The sequence below is a fragment of the Pan paniscus genome, chromosome 16 (genome assembly GCF_029289425.2).
Source record: "Pan paniscus chromosome 16, NHGRI_mPanPan1-v2.0_pri, whole genome shotgun sequence".
In the NCBI taxonomy this organism is placed as follows: Eukaryota; Metazoa; Chordata; class Mammalia; order Primates; family Hominidae; genus Pan; species Pan paniscus.
Window position 1 is genome coordinate 56,729,051 of NC_073265.2, and position 21,051 is coordinate 56,750,101.

A 21,051-nucleotide genomic window follows, 5' to 3' on the forward strand; every position below is an offset into this window, starting at 1 on the left:
ATGTTGAAGAAAAACATGCTCCCCCCATCACGTGTGAGGGGAGCATGTCACCAAAAGTGCCACGAAATCTGAGTGTGTGTGTGTGTGTGTGTGTGTGTGTGTGTGTGTGTGTGCGCGTGGAGAGGGAGAGAGGGATGCAGGAGAGGAAAGGAGGTCTATTCTCTGCAGAGCACTCAGTCAGCCCCAGTTCCCTTGCGTTATCTCAGAGACAGGAGGCGAGCCAGAGGCCTGATTATAATGCATGTCAGGTCACTGCGATTCCTTACGGCCAGCTCCAGACCAGCAGCACCTCCTTTGCCTACTCCTTTTCCAGGTCACTGCATAAGTCTGGGTACCTAGTTGCCCAGCACCTGTGTGTCACCACAGTTCAAGAGCCAAGCCAGGCACCTTTATCTTCTATGCCCTAAGGTTGGCCATGGCCCTATATGCAGTTCTCCAAATTTCCAGCTATCTAGAGAAAAACAGCTGATTGACTAAGGCAAATATCACATCTCAAAAAGAACATGCTATAAAACTGCCAGGATCCAGTTCTTTATCTGGTACATATTAAATTTTAAATGTTTTCAGGAAATACATAATGACAGCACTTTGGGCCTACTATCACCAATCTCTTTGGCATGGCTTTCACTGATAGACAAGCAAGATAAAGAAGAGCCGTTTCCCCAAAGAAAGCAGCATCAAATTTCTAATGTTGGCCACCTCAAGGAGGTGGTCCATGCCCAGTGACTTGCTGCCAAAGGTTAAAGTATGGGAAGAGTGGGAAAATATCTTTACAGCAGACAAATCTGTAAAGTTTTTTCACAAGCTTCAAAAGCCACTGTAGCCAGGTGATAAAGGTTAACATCATCAGTGATAAGTCACACTGATACCATCTATCTACCTTTGATATGAAGTGAGGAAAATGGCAGTTTGCCCACGTGGTCTTCCTCTCAAAAACACATTACTACAGTCTAATCAGGAGAAAAACATCAGACAAACTGAAATTGAGAGAGATTTCACAAAATGCTTGCCCATTACTCCTCGGAACTGTTAAGATCATCAAACCACAGGGAAAGTCTGTGAAGCCGTCACAGGCCAGAGAAGCCTAAGGAGATATGACAGCTAGTTACGGTGCAGTGTCTCAGATGGGGTCCTGAAACAGAAAAAAGGAATTAGGGAAAAACTAATGAAATAGAAATAAAGTATGGATTTATGTTAATAGTAATGTAGGGCCAGGTGTGGTGGCTCACGCCGGTAATTCCAGCATTTTGGGAGGCCGAGGCTGGCAGATCGCTTGAGCTAGGAGTTCAAGACCAGCCTGGGCAACATAGTGAGACCCCTGTCTCTACAAAAAAATAATAAAGTTAACCAGGTGTGGTGGCATGCACCTGTAGTCCCAGCTACTTGGGAGGCTGAAGCAGGAGGATCACTTAAGCCCAGGAGGCAGAGGTTGCAGTGAGCCCAGATTGTGCCACTGCACTCCAGCCTGGGTGACAGAGTGAGACCCTGTCTCAAAAAATAAAATAAAAATAAAAAGTAATGTAGCAATGTGTTCCCTTAGTTGTGACAAATGTACCACAGCAATGTAAGATGTTAACAATAGGAGAACTGGGTGTGGGGGATATAGGAACTCTCAGAATTATCTTCGCAATTTTCCTGTTAATCTCAAGTATTCCAAAATTACAAGTTTATTTAAATATCTGTTTAATATTCAGTTGTGCTCCTTTCCAGACGCTGGCAACCAGTCGCTATGCAGTGATGACCACCCAGCTAAGACACAGCAATCTCTCACTGGTTTTCCACTATGTTTTTCTCCAGATCTGTAGGGCCCATGGCATTGGCTATGATCTTGAGGTAGGAAGGGTTACAGTTGGCCAGGGGCGGCCAAAAACATGCCTGTGGGTGATCTAGGTAGCTAATAATTTGGTGCCCCTTCAAATAGATATTCTTTAAATACCGGTTTGACGTGTCTGTAGAGGAAGGCTGATTGCTGCTTGGGGAAGAGCAGATACGCAACTCCACAGAAAGTAGCACATAGTCCTGGAAAGTTCTACTTCGTCTCCAATCTTACACACCCACTTTGCTAAAGCAGAAGCCATGCAAGCTCTCCAGACTTAGGAGGCATTTTGGGGACCACCTCATGATCCTGAAGCAGGCCCTGAGCTTCCTGATCCCACCCAAAGCTGCTTATCAATGAATAGCTTCTGTCTTAGTCTGCTGGGGCTGCCATAACAATATAGCACAAGCTAAATGGCTTGAGCCACAGAAGCGTATTTTCTCACTGTCTGGCAGCTGGTACGTCCAAGGACAAGGCACTAGCAGATTTGGTTCCTGGTGAGGGCCTGCTTCCTGGCTTGTAAATGGCTGCCTCCTTGCGGTGTCCTCACATATGGAAGGAGAGAGAGAGAGATCTCTGTTGTCTCTTTTACAAGGTACCAGTTCCGTCAATCAAAGCATCACACCTACAGCCTCATTTAACCTTAATCACTTCCTTAGAGGCCCTAGCTCCAATACAGTCACTTGGAAGGTCAGGACACAATTCAGTCCATAGCATCCTCCTACTGATATTTGATAATTTATTTCTGAAGGGAGTTCTGATAAAAACCATTTTCTCTACTTTTGGTCTATTTCCAATGATACCGGGGGCCCCTGCATAGCTGCTTTATCCTGATGTAGCTGACTAGAGGCAAGTGCAATGCAACGTCTCCTGCCAAAAATAGAACCTCTGTTTTATGCCTAGAGACTCATGTTACTCCAGAAAAATAGTTTCATGTTTTTCTACTTTGATTCAGATTTTCAAGTCTCTCACACGCAGGGCCATTCTAAGACCCTGAGTAACCCTGTACACTCTTACTTATGGAAGACCCACTTTACAGCACCTCAAACATCTTAAAATATATTCATCTCCCACATTAAATATAAGGTATATATAATGACATAAGAATTGAGTAGTAACCAGTTGATCAGATGTTTTGATTTGTAGATATTCAGTTCTACATTTATTAACTTACATTCTTTACACTTGAGACCAGTACAATTTTCAAGGATCAAATTTTATACATTCTATTTTCTTTTTCTTCTTTTTTTTTTTTTTTTTTTGAGACAGAGTCTCATTCTGTCACCAGGCTGGAGTGCAGTGGTGCAATCTTGGCTCACTGCAACCTCCGCCTCCTGGGTTCAAGTGATTCTCCTGCCTCAGCCTCCCGAGTAGCTGCGATTACGGGCACGTGCAACCATGCCTGGCTAATTTTTGTATTTTTAGTAGAGACAGAGTTTCACCATGTCGGCCAGGATGGTCTTGATCGCGACCTCGTGATCCGCCCGCCTCGGCTTCCCAAAGTGTTGGGATTACAGGCGTGAGCCACCGCGCCCAGCCCCAAATTTTATACATTCTTAAAAAGCATGCAGACCTTCAGCACGAGGCCAAATGAATAGAATGGTCTGGCTGACACTTGGCAATCCCCAGCAGGCTGCCAGGCACTGTCAGGGCACATGAGACTCTTTGGTTAGATGAATTCGTGCTGTTTGCAGACACATAAAGTGGAGCTTGGATCCCCTTGCAAATTACATTAAAATTGATAAAGAGAGAATGAAGAAGCCAGATTGAACTGATTTACCTGAAATTAATTGTTGCATCTGCTACACACAATCCCTTTGGAATTAAATAGATTTTAACCCCAAACTGATTAGATAAAACACTTCCACTTACCAGAAAGTGGCTAAATCTAACTCTAGCTTTATCTGAATTTATTTATTTTATTTTATTCTAAAATATCAAAGTAGAACAACTCTGTAAAAAGGCATATTTGGCAGGGACAGTCTCCTGCCCTTCCCCCCACACAAAAGTGCTTCATTACTTTCTATTGCCTGAAATTATTATTAGAGATTTATTTCTTGGGCTTAAGACTTTGTATTTGACTGAAGTTCAAGTACCCTTGGGGTAAGTAAAGCACCAAACTTTATAAGTTATTTACTCCTTTGTCTCTGAGTTGATCGGATCTATTTCCAAGAGCAGATTTTATAGGGGAAACAGATGGCTAACGCCGAGGGAAGCAGGTGGATGGCGCAGAGGAGAAGGTTCTACTGAGGGTCAGGGAGCTCACTGAAGACAGCTACAGAAAAGGCAGACAGAGGCCGGGCGCGGTGGCTCATGCCTGTAATCCCAGCACTTTGGGAGGCCGAGGTGGGTGGATCACCTGAGGTCAGGAGTTCGAGTCCAGCCTGGCCAACATGGTGAAACTCTGTCTCTACTGAAAATACAAAAATTAGCTGGGCGTGGTGGCATGCACCTGTAATCCCAGCTACTCAGGAGGCTGAGGCAGAAGAATCGCTTGAACCTAGGAGGCGGAGGTTGCAGTGAGTCAAGATCGTGCCACTGCACTCCAGCCTGGGCCACAGAGCGAGACTCTGTCTCAAAAAAAGAAAAGAAAAGGCAGACAGAGGGGCACCGAAGACACTTCCAGCAGAGTTCCATAGACTCACCTCCAGGCCATCCATGCACAACTTAAAAAAAGATGAAAGATAAAATGAGAGAGAAGAAGAAATATAGATTGGGGCAACAGATGATGAAACAATGCAAAGAAGAAAAAGATAACAGAAGAGAAGAGAGAGGAGAAAATCCAGAGACTGAGAGAATCCACTAAAAGAGGAGGAGGGGATAATCAGAAAGAAAAGGAACAGATAGGCCGGGCACGGTGGCTCATGCCTATAATCCCAGCACTTTGGGAGGCCAGGGCGGGCAGATCACGAGGTCAGGAGATCGAGACCATCCTGGCCAACATGGTGAAACCCCGTCTGTACTAAAAATACAAAAATTAGCTGGGTGTGTTGGCAGGCGCCTGTAATCCCAGCTACTCGGGAGGCTGAGGCAGGAGAATGGCTTGAACCCAAGAGGCAGAGGTTGCAGTGAGCCGAGATTGCGCCACTGCACTCCAGCCTGGTGACAGAGCAAGACTCTGTCTCAAAAAAAAGAGAAAGAAATGAAAAAAGAAAAGGCGCAGATAATAAACAGAAGTACAAGAAAAGAGGGAAGAAGTTGAGTCACAAAAATTCTCCAGCAGTATCCTTGCTTTATTTTTCCTGAGATGAGTTTTCATCTTTTCAGACCCTGGTGTCCATCCCTGGTCAGGACTCTTCACTTGCTGTCTTAATTGCCTTTTCTTGGATGGGAGGTTGGTAAGTGGTGAACCAGCATTTATGGAGTGCCTACTGCGTACTGGCCTCTGAGCTGAGCACTTTACTTCATTATCTCATTTATTCTTCATGCCTGTCCTATAAGAAGGTGTTATTTCTACCATATTACAGTGAGGACTTTAGGCTTAAAGATTTTAAGCACTTTCCCAGGGTCATACAGCCAGGAATTTTGTGGAACTGACATTTGAACCCGTAATTGTCTACAAAGTCAAGCATGATTCTTCGTCTTACACAAGGTGTCCCCTATATAAGCCCTTTTCCCGCTAAGGACTGTTTCCCACCAACTGTCTCTATTTCTAAAATATTACCAACCCAGTCAAGAAGAATTCTGGAATCCATTTCCAATATATCCCCTCTAGGTACCTCTTATGTATTCTTCAGCTGGAGAAACACAGACTTCTTTTCATAGCCCCTATGACTATCTCTACATTAAAAAGGAGAAAAAAAAGTTTAACAATTAATTTCCCTAAAATTTTATTGCCTGTTTGGGTTATGCTGAGTCTAAAAACAAGATCATTTACCCAAATTCCAGAGTAACCTGCTCCCACTCTTGGTTGAATTTAACATGGGTGCTCGTTCCAGAAAAAGAAAGCAACATTAATAACACATCATTGTCAGTGCTACCAAAAGAAGAATCCTCAAAAGTCCTTATTCTCAGCACTGTTTTCCCATTATGATCACAGACTTTTCAAATGATGTTCTTGTCCAAAGTCCCAGGGGAAAAAAAGGGAAATGAGATCACTCTATGAGTTTATTTTTCCTTGACACATATGGGAAGGGAGCATTGCTGAGTTTGTAAGCAACTTGGTGGGTCTCATTCCGGGTATTTCTCTAATGCTACAGAATACCCCCACTGACTTCCTAATGAAATGAAGTTGTAATGAAAGCCATATGGAGAAAGGCATCATGTTTACTGCCTGCACCAGTGTGGGGCAGGGCTAGTGTCACACATACATAGGCAGTGTGCCACCATCCTAAATAGCTCCACAGTCACCAGCAATCATTTCCTCTGGCCAGGGTATTGCCATGGTGGGAATCATCTGAGCTGCTCACAAATATTCTGATTCTTCTCCTTCCAGGCACATAACGAAACTGTATTTCCTCAGCCCTCCTCCTGAAGTTGGGCATGGCCACATAACTTGCTTTGGCCAGTGAAATATAAGCAGAGGTAATACGTGTCCTTGTTATGCAGAAGCCTGTAGGAGCCACTTCCTGAGTTGCCATATCCTTTTTCCTGCCTTGGAAATCATGGAAACACATTGAGACAGAGCCTCCTTCAGCCTGGGTCCCTGCGTGTACTCACAGTGATCAAAGACCCATACCAACTCATGTGGGAAATGGAGCAGGACCAAGAACTGCAACTTTCATTGTTAGAAACAACCAGTAATTTTGTTGAATTACTGCAACATAACCCAGCCTAATCAGGTTATACTGAAATTAGTATCAAAAGAAGATGCTCCTAAAACAGAAACCTAAAATTTTGGTACTGGCTTGGTAGTCAGGCAATGAGTGGCTGGGAAACTATTAACGGAAAGCAGAAGGATGACAATTCATGAAGTGAATTTATGAAATTATGAAGTGAAATTATGAAGTGGTGAAATATTTGGCAAAACTAATACCTGCAATTACTTGGAAGGCAAATAATATACCTAATGTACCTACAGCTCTAGGAGAAACAGTTGGAAATTTTAGTGTTAATGGTGTATATTAGGCATTGCCGACTGCATTTGGCAAGGTATTATACAAAAAATATGAGCTTCTGAATGAATCAGACATCTTGCAAGCAGAAAGGAAAGGGAATAGAGAGATCTCAGAAATTTGGCACTTTGCAAAATGGGAAAAGCTGAACTGATTTTAAACCTCAAAAATGAGACTTTTAAAAATTGAAGAGGCATTTATTTACACAACCAAAGCCAATTAAAACTCAGCCTTGCAATATGTCAAATTAAATGTATGACTATAACCTACTATTAAAACCTCTGAATTAAAGTATCTCAGAGTATGAATCCAACAAAGATTATGGCATCCAGTACTGTATTAGTCTGTTCTCATGCTGCTATAAAGAAATACCCAAGACTGGGTAATTTATAAAAGAAAGAGGTTTAATTGACTCCCAGTTCTGCATGGCTGGGGAGGTCTCAGGAAACTTACAATCATGGCGGAAGGGGAAGCAAACACATTCTTCTTCACAAAATGGCAGGAAAGAGAAGTGCCGAGCAAAGGGGGAACATCCCCTTATAAAATCATCAGATTGAGTGAGAACTCACTCACTATCATGAGAACAGTGTAAGGGTAACCACCCCCATGGTTCAGTTACCTCCCACTGCGTTCCTCCCATGACACGTGGGGATTATGAGAACTACATTAAAAATAAAATTTGGGTGGGGACACAGCCAAACCATATCAAGTACATATTTTCATTCAGAGAGACTCTCTCAGGAAAGAGAACAGAACAAAAGGGTAAAAAGAAAAAGGGTATAGCTCTCCTACTGAAGCCTCATAGGCTTAAGATAACTGAAATTAAGAGAGAGGCATAGAAGCAAGAAAGCAAAGAAATATAGAAAATTTAAGAAGTATCTAGAAAAGAACTCCATGTTGTAGCTATTGCTACTTGTAGCTGATTGAAATCAAACAGATTAGAAACCAACTAATTTCTTGAAAGAACTCAACGTCAAGAGAAATCTCAGTCTGGATTAAAAGAGACTGTTGCTGCTTAAGACTTAAAACAACCCTTGGGCCCTCAACTATCTACAGGCAGGAAGTGGGTGAGAAAGTTTTAAAATTGCTAAGGATGGCTTGTGCCTGTAATCCTAGCTGCTCAAGAGGTTGAGGCAGGAGGACCGCTCACTTGAGGCCAGGAGTTCAAGACCAGCCTGGGCAACATGGCAAGATCCCATCTCTTAAAAAATTGCTGAGGAAAATATAATCTCTAATATCCACTTCAGATGTGGCCCAAGGACAATTATGGAAAAGAAATAAAATCTCAGAAGGCAGAGTCAAGGACCACAAAGAATAGTGTCTATGCTCATGAAGCAATTGGGATCAGAACTAATCAAGGAACATTTCCCACCCAAAGGATAGGGGCCCTGGAAATGTCTGCCCAGTGGGATTTCAGAATTACTACAAAGCCCTGTCTTCTGTTTCTCTCTCATTGTTTCTCTTTCCAAATGGAAGTATTTATTGCAGTTACCCAGTCCTGTTCCACCAGTTTTTGAATAGTGAGGACTGAATAGATAATTTTGTTTTTTTTCTTTATAGTTCATGGCTTTTCAGATCAAGAGAGCCAGACCTGATCTAGAAGATATCATGGATCACCCATAGTTATTTCTATTTGATAGCATTTTATACCTTGTTAAATATTTTCACACATTTTGTTTCATTCTTGCAATAACTTTGAAAGGTAGACATTTTCATTCTGATATTGTAAATGAGGAAGCTGAGACTTAAAATGTTAAATCACTTTGCAAGTTTACTAGCAAAAAAGTTATTTATTATGGTGCTTTCTAATAACTAGCTTGAAAAGAATTTTACACAGAAGTAAAATTTTAAATATCGTCGAGCGGGGAGAAAGATGGATAAACACGAACAAAAAGATCTATAACCTAAGATGCTACGTGGGAAACGGGCCTGAGTAGGGCAGTAATGGGGAATCTGATAGCCAGGGAGTAACACGTGAGCATATTGTCAAGGGAGATTCTGGGGTACATAAGTAGACTGCAGTTGCCTGGGGAAAATGTTGTTAACATTGAGGTTTACTTTGGTGAGCTGCCTAAGGGTAGACTCTTACATCTCTCACATATAAAATAAAATACGGAATTGTTTTATGGGATAAGAAAAAACAGCTTTGTGTAAGCCTTTCATTTCTGTTGTTTCCTCTGGATAAGGGCTAAGAACACTCCTGGTCACCTTTCTTAGAAAGTTATAAATGTCCTGCCAAACCTAGACATTCTGACCATGACAAGGTAGCTTGTAACCAACTAACTCTGTCACTAAAAATGATTATAAAGGCTGGTTTGAGATATATATAAAACAACTGCTTGAAGGCATTGAAGGGCAACTAAAACAGTCCTTAAAAGAACAGAAGGGCCAGGCACGGTGGCTCACGCCTGTAATCCCAACACTTTGGGAGGTTGAGGTGGATCACTTGAGGCCAGGAGTTTGAGACCACCCTAACCAACATAGCGAAACCCCATCTCTACTAAAAATACAAAAATTATCTGGGCGTGATGGCCCATCCCTGTAATCCCAGATACTCTGGTGGCTGAGGCACAAGAATCATTTGAACCCAGAAGTTGGAGGTTGCAGTGAGCCAAGATCGCGCTACTGCGCTCCAGCCTGGGTGAGAAAGCAAGACTCCATCTCTAAAAAAATTAAAGAAAGAAAGAACAGAAGCATCTAAGGTGAGTGCCATATTCCCCCAAGTTTTAAAGGACATTTACAAATGTGTTAGGAAATAAATCTAAACAGATTTTTTTCTTGACCTCATGACCTTGATCTCTTGACCTCATGATCCGCCCGCCTCGGCCTCCCAAAGTGCTGGGAGGCAACAAAGCCTGGAGTTCAAAACTGTCAAACTGTTTGAGACTTGAGATCCAAAATCCTAGAACAAGGGTGATCAAAGGGAAGTGAGCCCCAAAAATTTGTGTGTGGATGCCGTTTAAATCCCTAATTGACTCATACCTGGTGGAATGAACAGCTTAAGACTCCAAGAAATCCAGAGGAAAAATATAACAGTAGCTGGGAGGCTAAAGATCTGGCAGATATTTCAAAAGTCACATAATCTTAGGAGTTCATGTCCTGCTAAATTGAAAGGGTCCTAATAAACACCTCAAGCTTCCAGTGGAGACTCCAAAAGGACCAAACTCTAGGAGTAAGGACACTTCCCTAGGAGAAAAAACTAAACACAAAGCATGAAGGAAAACCTTTAAATAGACCAGGTCCAGCAACAGCTAAAATCAACCCTTAGTCCAGGCATAGTGGTTTATGCCTGTAATCCCAGGCATGGGATTGGGAGGCTGAGGTAGGTAGATTACTTGAGCCCAGGAGTTCGAGACCAGCCCGGGCAACATGGCAAAACCCTGTCTCCACAAAAAATACAAAAATTAGCAGGGCACGGTGGCACACACCTGTAGTCTTGACTACTTGGAAGGCTGAGGTGGGAGAATCTCTTAGGCCTGGGAAGTCGAGGCTACAGTGAGCTGTGATCATGCCACTGCATCCCAGCCTGGGCAACAGAGTGAGACCCAGTCTCAAAAAAAAAAAACTTTTAAATACAAAAATAAAATAAAATCAGGGGCTGGGCGCTGTGGCTCATCCTTGTAATCCCAGCACTTTGGGAGGCCAAGGCAGGCGAATCACAAGGTCAGGAGTTTGAGACCAGCCTGGTTAGCATGGTGAAACCCTGTCTCTACTAAAAATACAAAAAAAAAAAAAAAAAAAAATAGCTAGGGATGGTGGTGCGCACCTGTAGTCCCAGCTACTTGGGAGGCTGAGGTAGGAGAATTGCTTGAACTCAGCAGGCGGAGGTTGCAGTGAGCCGAGATCATGCCATTGCACTCCAGCCTGGGTGACACAGTGAGACTCCATCTCAAAAAAAAAAATTAATAAAATAAAATAAAATCAACCCTTGATATATCAAGATGAGCTGTCAGTACTCTACTGGTCTGCCAAAAACAAAAATTTAACCCTCTTTGAAGGAAGATATTATCTAGAGCTGCTACAATTTTCCATCTTTAATGACCATCATCCAATTAAAAAAATAAGGTATACTAAAAGAAGAACCAAATCATTGAAAACAAAGGGGAAAAAAAGAAAAAGATCCACAGGTGATTCATATATTGGAGTTATGAGACAGGGACTCATAACTCCACCGATCCCAGCCACTCTTCAACATAATCTATGAAAGCTAGAAGACAATGGGAACATAATTTTAAAGTATTGAAAGAAAAGTCTCTGCCAACCAAGCATTCTATTTCCAGCAGGAATAGAGTTTAAAGACAGGGACTTTAAAATAGCTAGGACTAATATGTTCAAGAAAACATATATGTTTGTAATATGTTCATGTCACCAAAGACCTAGAATCAGTTTTTTAACCCAAATGGAAATTCTGGAACCAAAAATTAGTGTGACAAAATAAATAATTTAATACATGAATTTAATAGGTTATCAGAACAAATGACTAGCGAACTAGAAAACAAGCCAGTAGAAAAAAATTCCAACTTACACACAGAGGGAGAAAATGATGAAAATGTAGAAAAAGTCTTCAGAGATACATGCAACATGGAGGAAACAATCTAACTTTCCTGCAATTAGTGTCCCACAAGGAGAAGAGGGAGTGATTTTAAATAAATACTGGCTGAGAATTTCCTACAACTAGTGAAAGACATCAAAACACATATCCAACCTCATTCAAAAGCACTAAAAACCTCAGGCAAGATAAATATAAGGAAAATCACACCTGGGAACATCATGATTTTGCTCCTGAAAATTGAAGAGCAATAGAAAATCTTTTTTTTTATTTTTATGTTTGAGATGGAGTCTCACTCTGTCACCAGGCTGGAGTTCAGTGGCGTGATCTTGGCTCACTGCAACCTCCGCCTTCCGGGTTCAAGCAGTTCTCCTGCCTCAGCTTCCTGAGTAGCTGGGACTACAGGCACGCGCCACCATGCCCAGCTAGTTTTTGTATTTTTGGTAGAGTTGGGGTTTCACCGTGTTGGTCAGGATGGTCTCGATCTCTTTACCTCATGATCGGCCCGCCTCAGCCTCCCAAAGTGCTGGGATTACAGGCATGAGCCACCGCGCCCGACCAAGAAACAGAAAATCTTAAAAGTAGCTAGAAAAAAAAAAATTACTTTACCTTCAAATGAGCAATAAGACTGCTAGCTAAGTTTTCTTTTTTTTTTTTTTTTTTTTTGAGATAGAGTCTTGCACTATCTCCCGGGCTGGCGTGATCTCGGCTCACTGCAACCTCCATCTGCCAAGTTCAAGCAATTCTCCTACCTCAGCCTCCTGAGTAGCTGGGACTACAGGTGCGTGCCACCATGCCTGGCTAATTTTTTTTTTTTTGTATTTTTAATAGAGACAGCATTTCACCATGCTGGCCAGGCTGGTCTCAAACTCCTGACCTCATGATCCGCCCGCCTCGGCCTCCCAAAGTGCTGGGATTACAGGTGTGAGCCACCTATCCTGGCCACTTTTCAACATAATCTATGAAAGCTAGAAGACAATGGGAACATAATTTTAAAGTATTGAAAGGAAAGTCTCTGCCAACCAAGCATTCTATTCCTAGCAGGAAAAAAAAAATCCAATAAATATCCCACATATCCCTGGATATGAAACCTCTGTGAACTTGTTCTGCATATGGGGAGTTGATGCCCGATCATTACTAATGCTCCTTCTCAATATGGAACTATTTTTAAAAGGGGGATATAAAATTATGAAATGGGAACCACTTACTAGAAAGGATTTGTTATATTTGTGTTAACCATAGGTCCCTAGAATAGCACTGTCCAATAGCAATATAATGAAAACCACTAATGTAAACCACAGAGATAATTCAAAATTTTCTTGGAGCAACGTTTTTTAAAAGTAAAAGAAATAGGTGAGGTTAATTTTTAAAATATATTTTATTTAATCCAGTATATTGAAAATATTGTCATTTCAGCATGTAATCAGTATGAAAATTATTGAGATAGTCCTACTTTTTTTGTACTAAGTCTTTGAAAGCTATGACACATCTCAATTTGTACTACTAGCATTTCAACTTCTCAGTTGCCCCATGTGGCTATTGGCTACCATATTGGACAGCACAGTAAGGGATGCAAGAGATGTACTAGGCAGTGGTTCTCAACCCTAGATGCCCATGAGAGTGACCTCAGTGAGGAGCTTTAAAGAATGCAGATGATGGCCAGGCACAGTGGCTCATGCCTGTAATCCCAGCACTTTGGGAGGCCAAGGCGGGTGGATCACCTGAGGTCAGGAGTTTGAGACTAGCCTGACCAACATGGTGAAACCTCATCTCTACTAAAAATACAAAAATTAGCCAGACGTGGTGCCATGCGCCTGTAGTCCCAGCTACTTGGGAGGCTGAGAAAGGAGAATTGCTTGAACCTAGGAGGTAGAGGTTGCAGTGAGCCAAGATCGTGCCACTGCACTCCAGCCTGGGTGACCGAGTGAGACTCTGTCTCAAAAACAACAACAAAAAAAGAATGTAGATGCCCATGCAGGGCTGCGATTAGGGTAAGGCAAGTGAGGCACTCTTCCTGAGCACAAAACTTAAGGAAACACACACACACACACACACACAACCCTCATTAATATAAGTAATATTTTAGTGCAATATTTTAACAATCAAAATTACTGCAAAAAATTCATTAGGAATAAAATATCAAAATTTTTAATGAAAACAGGACCAGATTACTGATTTTTTCCTTTGCCTTGGGCTCCAATATGACTCAGCATGGCCCTACGCCCATGGCCCACCCGAGACCAAATAAATCAGCATTTCTGGAAGTAGAGCCCAGGTATTAGACGACTCTAATGTGCAGCCAGCGTTGGCAGCCACTGTTTAGCCACTGTCTGTACTAAAGCTCAGATTTCTTGATAAAGTGGGAAGTTGATGAGTGGTCCTAATTCTGGCATGTGATTTCTTTTACCAAAGCCCCAAAATATAGTTTCCTTTTTTGAGCTTCCAGTGATGGGAAGTTCACAACTTCACAGGGCAGGCATTTCCACTGTTGGACAACTCCAGGGTTACCTCTTATTTATTTGGAGAAAACGGTTACAAGATAATTTAAAAAAAAAAAAAGGTAAAGCCATGCCTCTCCTACAGATGTAAAAATAAACACATGATAAAGATTTTATTTAACAGAACTGCCAGGCACAGTGGCTCATGCCTGTAATCCCAGCACTTTGGGAGGCTGAGGCTGGGAGGATCACTTGAGCCCAGCAGTTTGAGACCAGCCTAAGCAACAAGGCGAAACCCTATCTCTACCAAAAAACATATACAAAACTTAGCTGGGTGTGGTGGCACATGCCTGTGGTCCCAACTACTCAGGAAGCTGAGGTGGGAGGATCACCTGAACTTGGGGACATCGAGGCTGCAGTGAGCTGTGATTGAGCCACTGAACTCCAACCTGGGTGACAGAGTGAGACCCTGTCTCCAAAACACAAAACAAACAAAAAGAGGGAACTAGGCAGATATTATAACGGGTTCAAAAGAGAATCCCAAAACAGACATCTTTATAGATCAGGAATATTGAAATTTGCACATGGAGGCAAAATAGGTTTTTCCACAAGGGGAACAGGAAAGGGAAATCAACTGAGCCTTTATCAGACTAGACAGAATTTGCTTGTCTATCAGTTACCTATACTTTACAAAATTGTAAAATATCTCCCATAGAATCAATCTGATAAGGCAGCAGGGAGTGCTATAGACCAGCAATCCCCAACCTTTTTGGCACCAGGGACTGGTTTCATGGAAGACAATTTTTCCATGGACGTGGAGGTGGGTAGAGGGAGTATGGTTTCAGAATGAAACTGTTCCACCTCAGATCATCAGGCATCAGTTAGATTCTCATAAGGAGCATGCAACCTAGATCCCTTGTTTGTACAGTTAACAATAGGTTTCCCGCTCCTAGGAGAATCTAATGCCACCGCTGATCTGACAGGAGACGGAGCTCTGGTGGTAATGCTTGCTTGCCTGCTGCTTACCTCCTGCTGTGTGGCCCGGTTCCTAACAGGCCACAGACCTGTGTGAGACAGATCTGGTACCAGTCCACAGCCCAGGGATTCAAGACCCCTGCTATAGACAACACATAGTTTCCCACTGAAGTACAAATTATTTTCCACATAACAAATTGCTACCATATATACATATATAATTTTTTTTTTTTTTTTTTTTTAGACGGAGTCTCGCTCTGTCGCCCAGGCTGGAATGCAGTGGCGTGATCTCGGCTCACTGCAAGCTCCGCCTCCCAGGTTCACGCCATTTTCCTGCCTCAGCCTCCCCAGTAGCTGGGACTACAGGCACCCGCCACCACACCCGCCTAATTTCTTGTATTTTTAGTAGAGATGGGGTTTCACTGTGTTAGCCAGGATGGTCTCGATCTCCTGACCTCGTGATCCACCTGCCTCGGCCTCCCGAAGTGCTGGGATTACAGGTGTGAGCCACCGCGCCCGGCCAATTTTTTTTTTTTTTTGAGACGGAATTTTGCTCTTGTTGCTCAGGCTGGAGTGCAATGGCGTGACCTCGGCTCACTGAAACCTCTGCCTCCCAGGTTCAAGCGATTCTCCTGCCTCAGCCTCTGAAGTAGCTGGACCACCATGCTACTTTTCACCATACAACATTTCACCATGTTGGCCAGGCTGGCCTCCTGGGTGAGGTCAGGAGTTCAAGATCTTGGCTCACTGCAACCTCCGCCTTCCGGGTTCAAGCGATTCTCCCACCTCAGCCTCCCAAAGTGCTGGAATTACAGGCGTGAGTCACCGTGCCCAGCCTCCCCTATATTTTTTTAACCCATCACTCTTAGAACAGTGGTTTTCATATTTTGATGTACACAAGAATCATCCAAGAAGTAAGGTAAAAGACAGAGTGCCTGCCAAGTCTTCTGAGCTTGCATGATGCCCATGAAAATGCCGTTTTAACAAGCACACTAGATGATTCTGATGCAGGTGTTCTGAGGATCATACTCAAAAAGCACGGTTCTAGAACATATTTACTCCAAATTCTAGAGGCAGCCTTTCCAAATGTGTTCTCATAATATCTGAAGGTAGCTCTAGATTTCAAATCAAATCAATCTTAGTAGTCTTTCTGTGCCAGTAACATTTTCTGTACTTTGTTTCTGAGATAATATACTATTTCTTTTCTCCCCATTCAAATTTTACAGGAAAGGCAAGGAACTGTTTTTATATTATATGAGCACCTGAAGAGACACAAGTTGGGAATGTTGTGAGTATGAAGTGTATCTGTGAGTTGCAATAAGCTAAGGAAATAGACAATCACAACTAACAAGAATGATGCTTCTCATGCATTTTAATCAGCATGCTGATTTATTAGAAGTCTATCTTTATTTAGATCTTCAGGTATTTTATTTTATTTTATTTTTTTGAGACGGAGCCTCACTCTGTCACCCAGGCTGGAGTGCAGTGGCGCGATCTCAGCTCACTGCAACCTCCACCTCCTGGGTTCAAGCGATTCTCCTGCCTCAGCCTCCCAAGTAGCTGGGATTACAGGTACGTGCCACCATGCCCAGCTAATTTTTGTATTTTTAGTAGAGACGGGGTTTCATCATGTTGGCCAGGATGGTCTCGATCTCTTGACCTCGTGATGCACCTACCTGGGCCTCTCAAAGTGCTGGGATTACAGGCCTGAGCCACTGCGCCCAGCCTAGGTATTTTATAAAATGACTTTAGATGTGTCAATGGGGGTTTATAAATATAATTGATTAATTACCTGAAATTAATGGGTAAGGTTTAGATTTAACAACATATTATACCCAAATGCATACACAGATAAGGCACATCAGATCTCACTGATGGGGACCCAGCTCAGTTGTCCTGCCTGTGGAAGGCAGTTGTCATTCTGGCATACTTAGAAAAGTGCTCTGTGCTCTGGTGACTTCACACGATGTCCCCCTAACAGGCAGGATCTGTAGCTCCTCCTCAGATCCAGTTTCAACCCGGGCGCAGTCTTCTCAAGGTACGCATGCACTGAGCACAGGCTGCTGGCAACACTCGGAGGCTTCCGCACTTCTCCCAGATTTCCCTCTGGGATATTTTGGAGCCTAGCAAAGCCTCCTATCTAGGACTCAGAATTTTAGAGCTACAACCTTGAGTCATCTCTTATTTCGTATCTTGGCACATGGTTACTTGGTACCTTTAAGTCATCCTACCTAATTGGGAAACTGTCTCTGCCCTCTATTTCTCTTCCTTGTAACCTCTACAGCAGTGTAGACATTGTGGCCTCACACTGAAACACACAGAAACATATACACAAAGATCTGGTCTCATAAAAACTAACCAAATAAGAGCCAATTCCTCTAAGAAGCATTGATGTTCCTATGTGGCCTCAGTCCCTCCCTCCCCAACCTCCCCTACACCCTACTATGGTCAGTCTCCCGGAAACTGATCCAAAGAGGTGCACACTACAAGCAAATGGCTGCATAGGACAGGCCTCAACTTCCCTATCCAAAGCATAGTCCTTTGTTCTACCAAAGCATTATCAGTTATAACAGACCATTATCAATACAGTGATATTCACCCTCATCGATCCTTTTGAACTTAGGCAAATGTTCTGGTTTCTTCTCCCTTGCAACTAGAATGTGGCTACAATTTAATCTGGCACTTACAGTCTCAGATGCTTCCCATCACCTGGGAAGGGAAGCTGGCTGTTTTGAGTCCTCCCCTCCAGTTTCACTCTTCCCCCAAGATCCCATAAACATGCAAAACTTATTGGGTCTTGTTAAGAAAGTCACTTCCCTAGGGACTCTTCACCCGTTTGTCACACTGCCCTGATAGCAACAGAAATGAGACCTCAATCCATAACATCCCAACAAGCTTGCCTTCATCTTCTCCACCTAGGCCTTCACATCCAGAATGATAACAGAGCCAGGGACACCTCTGGGCATGTGCAGGGAAGGATCAGCCCCTTGCTTCCCAGTGACATTCTGCCCCTCAGCTCCCTCCCTGCCCCACCCTTCCTTACCAGAAAATTTGAAAGCATTTTATCAACTGTGCCAGGCACAGTTCTAGGTGCTGGGGAAACAACAATGAGCCCTGCCCTCAGGAAGCTGCCACTCTAGAGGGGTGGGCATACAGTAAACAAGTAAACAGGTAAACGTGGTCTAGTATGTCAACTGCTGACAAGCCATGAAAGGGGAGCAGCAGTTCACTAGTAGCCAGAAGATCAGAGATTAAATACTTCCCATTTCACTCTCCCCAAACTTGACACAGTGATGTCAGGGCTGGGCAGAACATAGGCCACCGGGAATTACCGGGACTAGGAGAACCAAGCAGTCATCTGGATTTGAAGTTGGCATGCATGGGAATAAGAAATTTGTATTTTCCCAACTTATGAATCGAGTTAAGCAGGCAACATTCAAGGTCCAAGTATATTTCTAAGGCCAGGAATTCAGACAGATGGGTTAGTTAGGTACAAAGAACTAGAAATCAGAACCTAGAGATATGAACTCTGTCTTACTGGGCACCAGCTGGCATGAAAGATTAACTACAAAGGAGAAGCTGGGACACGACTGGAACCAGACAAACCCTTTTGTACATAGGATGAGGCTGGGAGAGGTGAGCTCCCTTCGGGTGATGGGAGAAGAGCAATCAGACAGGCCAAACACTGGACCCAGGATTCAGATGCGTGGAGGTCATCCTGAGAAGCAACCGGCTCATACCATCAGGAAAAGTTCCAACCGCAAAGAGTAAAGGGACAACCTGAGAGCTAGGTCGTGGGGAGCTTGACCAGAGGCACTCAGAGAGGAGGCCACTTTTGGAGACCCAGGCTGGTAGGGGGTGGCATGAGGAAAGCCTTTCAGCAGGCAGCAGAGCCCAGCAGAGGCTGACACTCAGGAGCAGGACGTGTGTCCTGGAATTGATGGGATGAGACAGGGGTAGTATCACCCAGGCAGAGGGAGGGTTCCTGAAGTGTGGGCCACAGGAAGAGCAGTGCAGGTGGGTACTCGGGCATAGAGGAACCAGGCAAGAGGAAAACCATCACAGAAAGTAGGAGATAGAGGAAGAGCCTGTTTCATGAACAGAGAAACTCCCAGTCATCAAACTGACCTAGCAGCAAGGTGGATCTGATGCTGAAGCCTGCAGAATTAATAATTAGACTGGTAACCAAGAGGAACTTGCCCAGCTGTCCCTACACCTGTACCTGAGATTTCAGGCAAGGATGCCTTGACCTGCAGGCTAGTTTCAATGGTAGAAATAGTCCTATTGGTGTACCTTCTAGATGGTTATTGCTATTCACACATCCTTCAGGGAGGGCACAGTTGACAAGGACCTCTCGAAAGCCTTTAGTCCTTTTCTACTGTTTTCTGCCCATCTTAATCTCATCCCTAACTGCAGTCATAGAACCACAGAATGTTAGAACAGGGAAGGGCCTCAGAATTAACTGATCCTCATAGACGGGAAACTGAGGCTTAGAGAGGGGCAATGATTTGCCTGGGTCACACAGTAGGTGGTCTGTCTCCTGATCCTGAACTTAGTGTTCCTTTCACTACACCACAAAGCCTACACTAAGTGACCACCTTATATAGGGAGCCCTATAATGCTACAGGATAGTTGGCAAGCTATCTCCGAAATCTTAAAGTGGATGTTCAGGTTTATAAAGACGGCTGTTCATGAACAGGGCACATTCTCCTCTGAACATAGGCAGGACACTCTCATTAAGTGATAGGAATCACTTGTACCTGTGAAATAGAAAATAAACCCTAGACAAAAGACTCCAGAATACTGAGATGCAAATGTCTCCATAGACAAGGAAATCATTCGGCAAGGATCACACTTAGCGACAGTTCTCCTAAAGTAACTTAAACCATTTTTTTTTAATTATTATACTTTAAGTTCTAGGGTACATGTGTACAACGTGCAGGTTTGTTACATATGTATCCATGTGCCATGTTAGTGTCCTGCACCCATTAACTCGTCATTTACATTAGGTATATCTCCTAATGCTATTCCTCTCCCCTCCCCTCACCCCACGACAGGCCCTGGTGTGTGATGTTCCCTACCCTGTGTCCAAGTGTTCTCACTGTTCAGTTCCCACCTATGAGTGAGAACATGCAGTGTTTGGTTTTCTGTCCTTGCGATAGTTTGCTGAGAATGATGGGCTTAAACCATTTTTAAAATGAACTCGTACGACATCCTAGCTCAGTGGTAGACTTTCGCTAGAAATGACCTACCTTATTGGTATATTCTGCTAAGTTGATTAATAAAAAATATTTATTACGCAAATCCTTTTTGTTGACAAGTTAAAATGGAGTCTCATCTTTCATATCTCCCTGAAGATTGCCACCTTGTGAGATTGAAAATACTCATTAAATTCCATCACCAGACAGGCACAAATGAGAGGGCGATTGTTTTTAAGCATGTGAAGGGAATCGTTGGTAAACTCATTTGTTTGGATATCATTAACAGAACAATCGGCGAGGATCTCCAGGGGGTCCTCATGACCTTTGCTCGCAATCTCTTCATCATCCATCAAGAAATATCAGCACCTAATATGCAAGGCGAGACCAATTTTAAGGTGAGGTGTTAATTAACTAACGATTCTGGTTAATTTCTATACAAGGGCTGAAAATACCTCATGCTGTATTGTAAACAAGTGCTAAACCATCTTTTTTTATTGTAAGCAGTACATATTTTACAGTGTGCAGGGTCAATACTGTAAGGTTCCCACTGAGGCTGTTAGTTAAATTTAATAGTTTGAAACTTTTTCTTTGAAATAGAGTTGACTTTTAACTTGCTGCCATTTTCAAACCCCAGCTCCTAAGATAGCAGATCTTTCTGATGTTGGACGTGAGTCTGAAATGTCACAATGGAACCAAAACAGAGATCGTCACAACCAAAAATTGCGAATGTTATCTATCTATATTCCAGATAATACAAGGTCTGACTAGTGATTCCTGGGAAGCCCTAGTTTCTAGAGCCAGAGAAGTTCTAAGACCCGAGAAAGCAATGTGTGTTAGGGAGAAGCAGAAAATATAGCATGTATGTGGGCCATCTACCCCACCCGTTTCTCCACCGTGGGTTGGATTATTTCACTACTAACCTTTAGAAGCCTCCTTATGACCTTTAAAGATGTTGGTCTATCAAATCCAGTTGTGTATAATTGACTAGAAGTCTCCAAACTGTAAACTACAGGAACAA

General features: G+C 43.1%; 1 protein-coding gene and 1 long non-coding RNA gene across 29 annotated transcripts in view; one reads left to right on the forward strand and one right to left on the reverse strand.

The window, feature by feature from the left end:
* IQCH (IQ motif containing H) overlaps positions 1 to 21,051 on the forward strand; it is a 249,328-nt gene that overhangs the window by 216,950 nt on the left and 11,327 nt on the right. For 18 of the 28 annotated variants that reach the window (XR_008621111.2, XR_008621115.2, XR_008621116.2 and 15 more), the window contains 3 exons: positions 1,711 to 1,833; positions 16,059 to 16,120; positions 20,320 to 20,428. Coding sequence is in view for 22 of the 28 variants with exons in the window: in XM_034939000.3 (XP_034794891.1) it covers positions 1,711 to 1,833; positions 16,059 to 16,120; positions 20,320 to 20,428 (294 nt within the window). In the remaining 6 variants the exon portion in view is untranslated. The remainder of the gene's footprint in view (positions 1 to 1,710; positions 1,834 to 16,058; positions 16,121 to 20,319; positions 20,429 to 21,051) is intronic. The other 10 variants (XR_008621113.2, XM_055098593.2, XM_055098597.2 and 7 more) reach the window with 1 other exon arrangement.
* The window catches only part of LOC129393985 (uncharacterized), a 116,802-nt gene that overhangs the window by 70,285 nt on the left and 25,466 nt on the right, over positions 1 to 21,051 (reverse strand). The gene's annotated exons all lie outside the window — the stretch shown is intronic.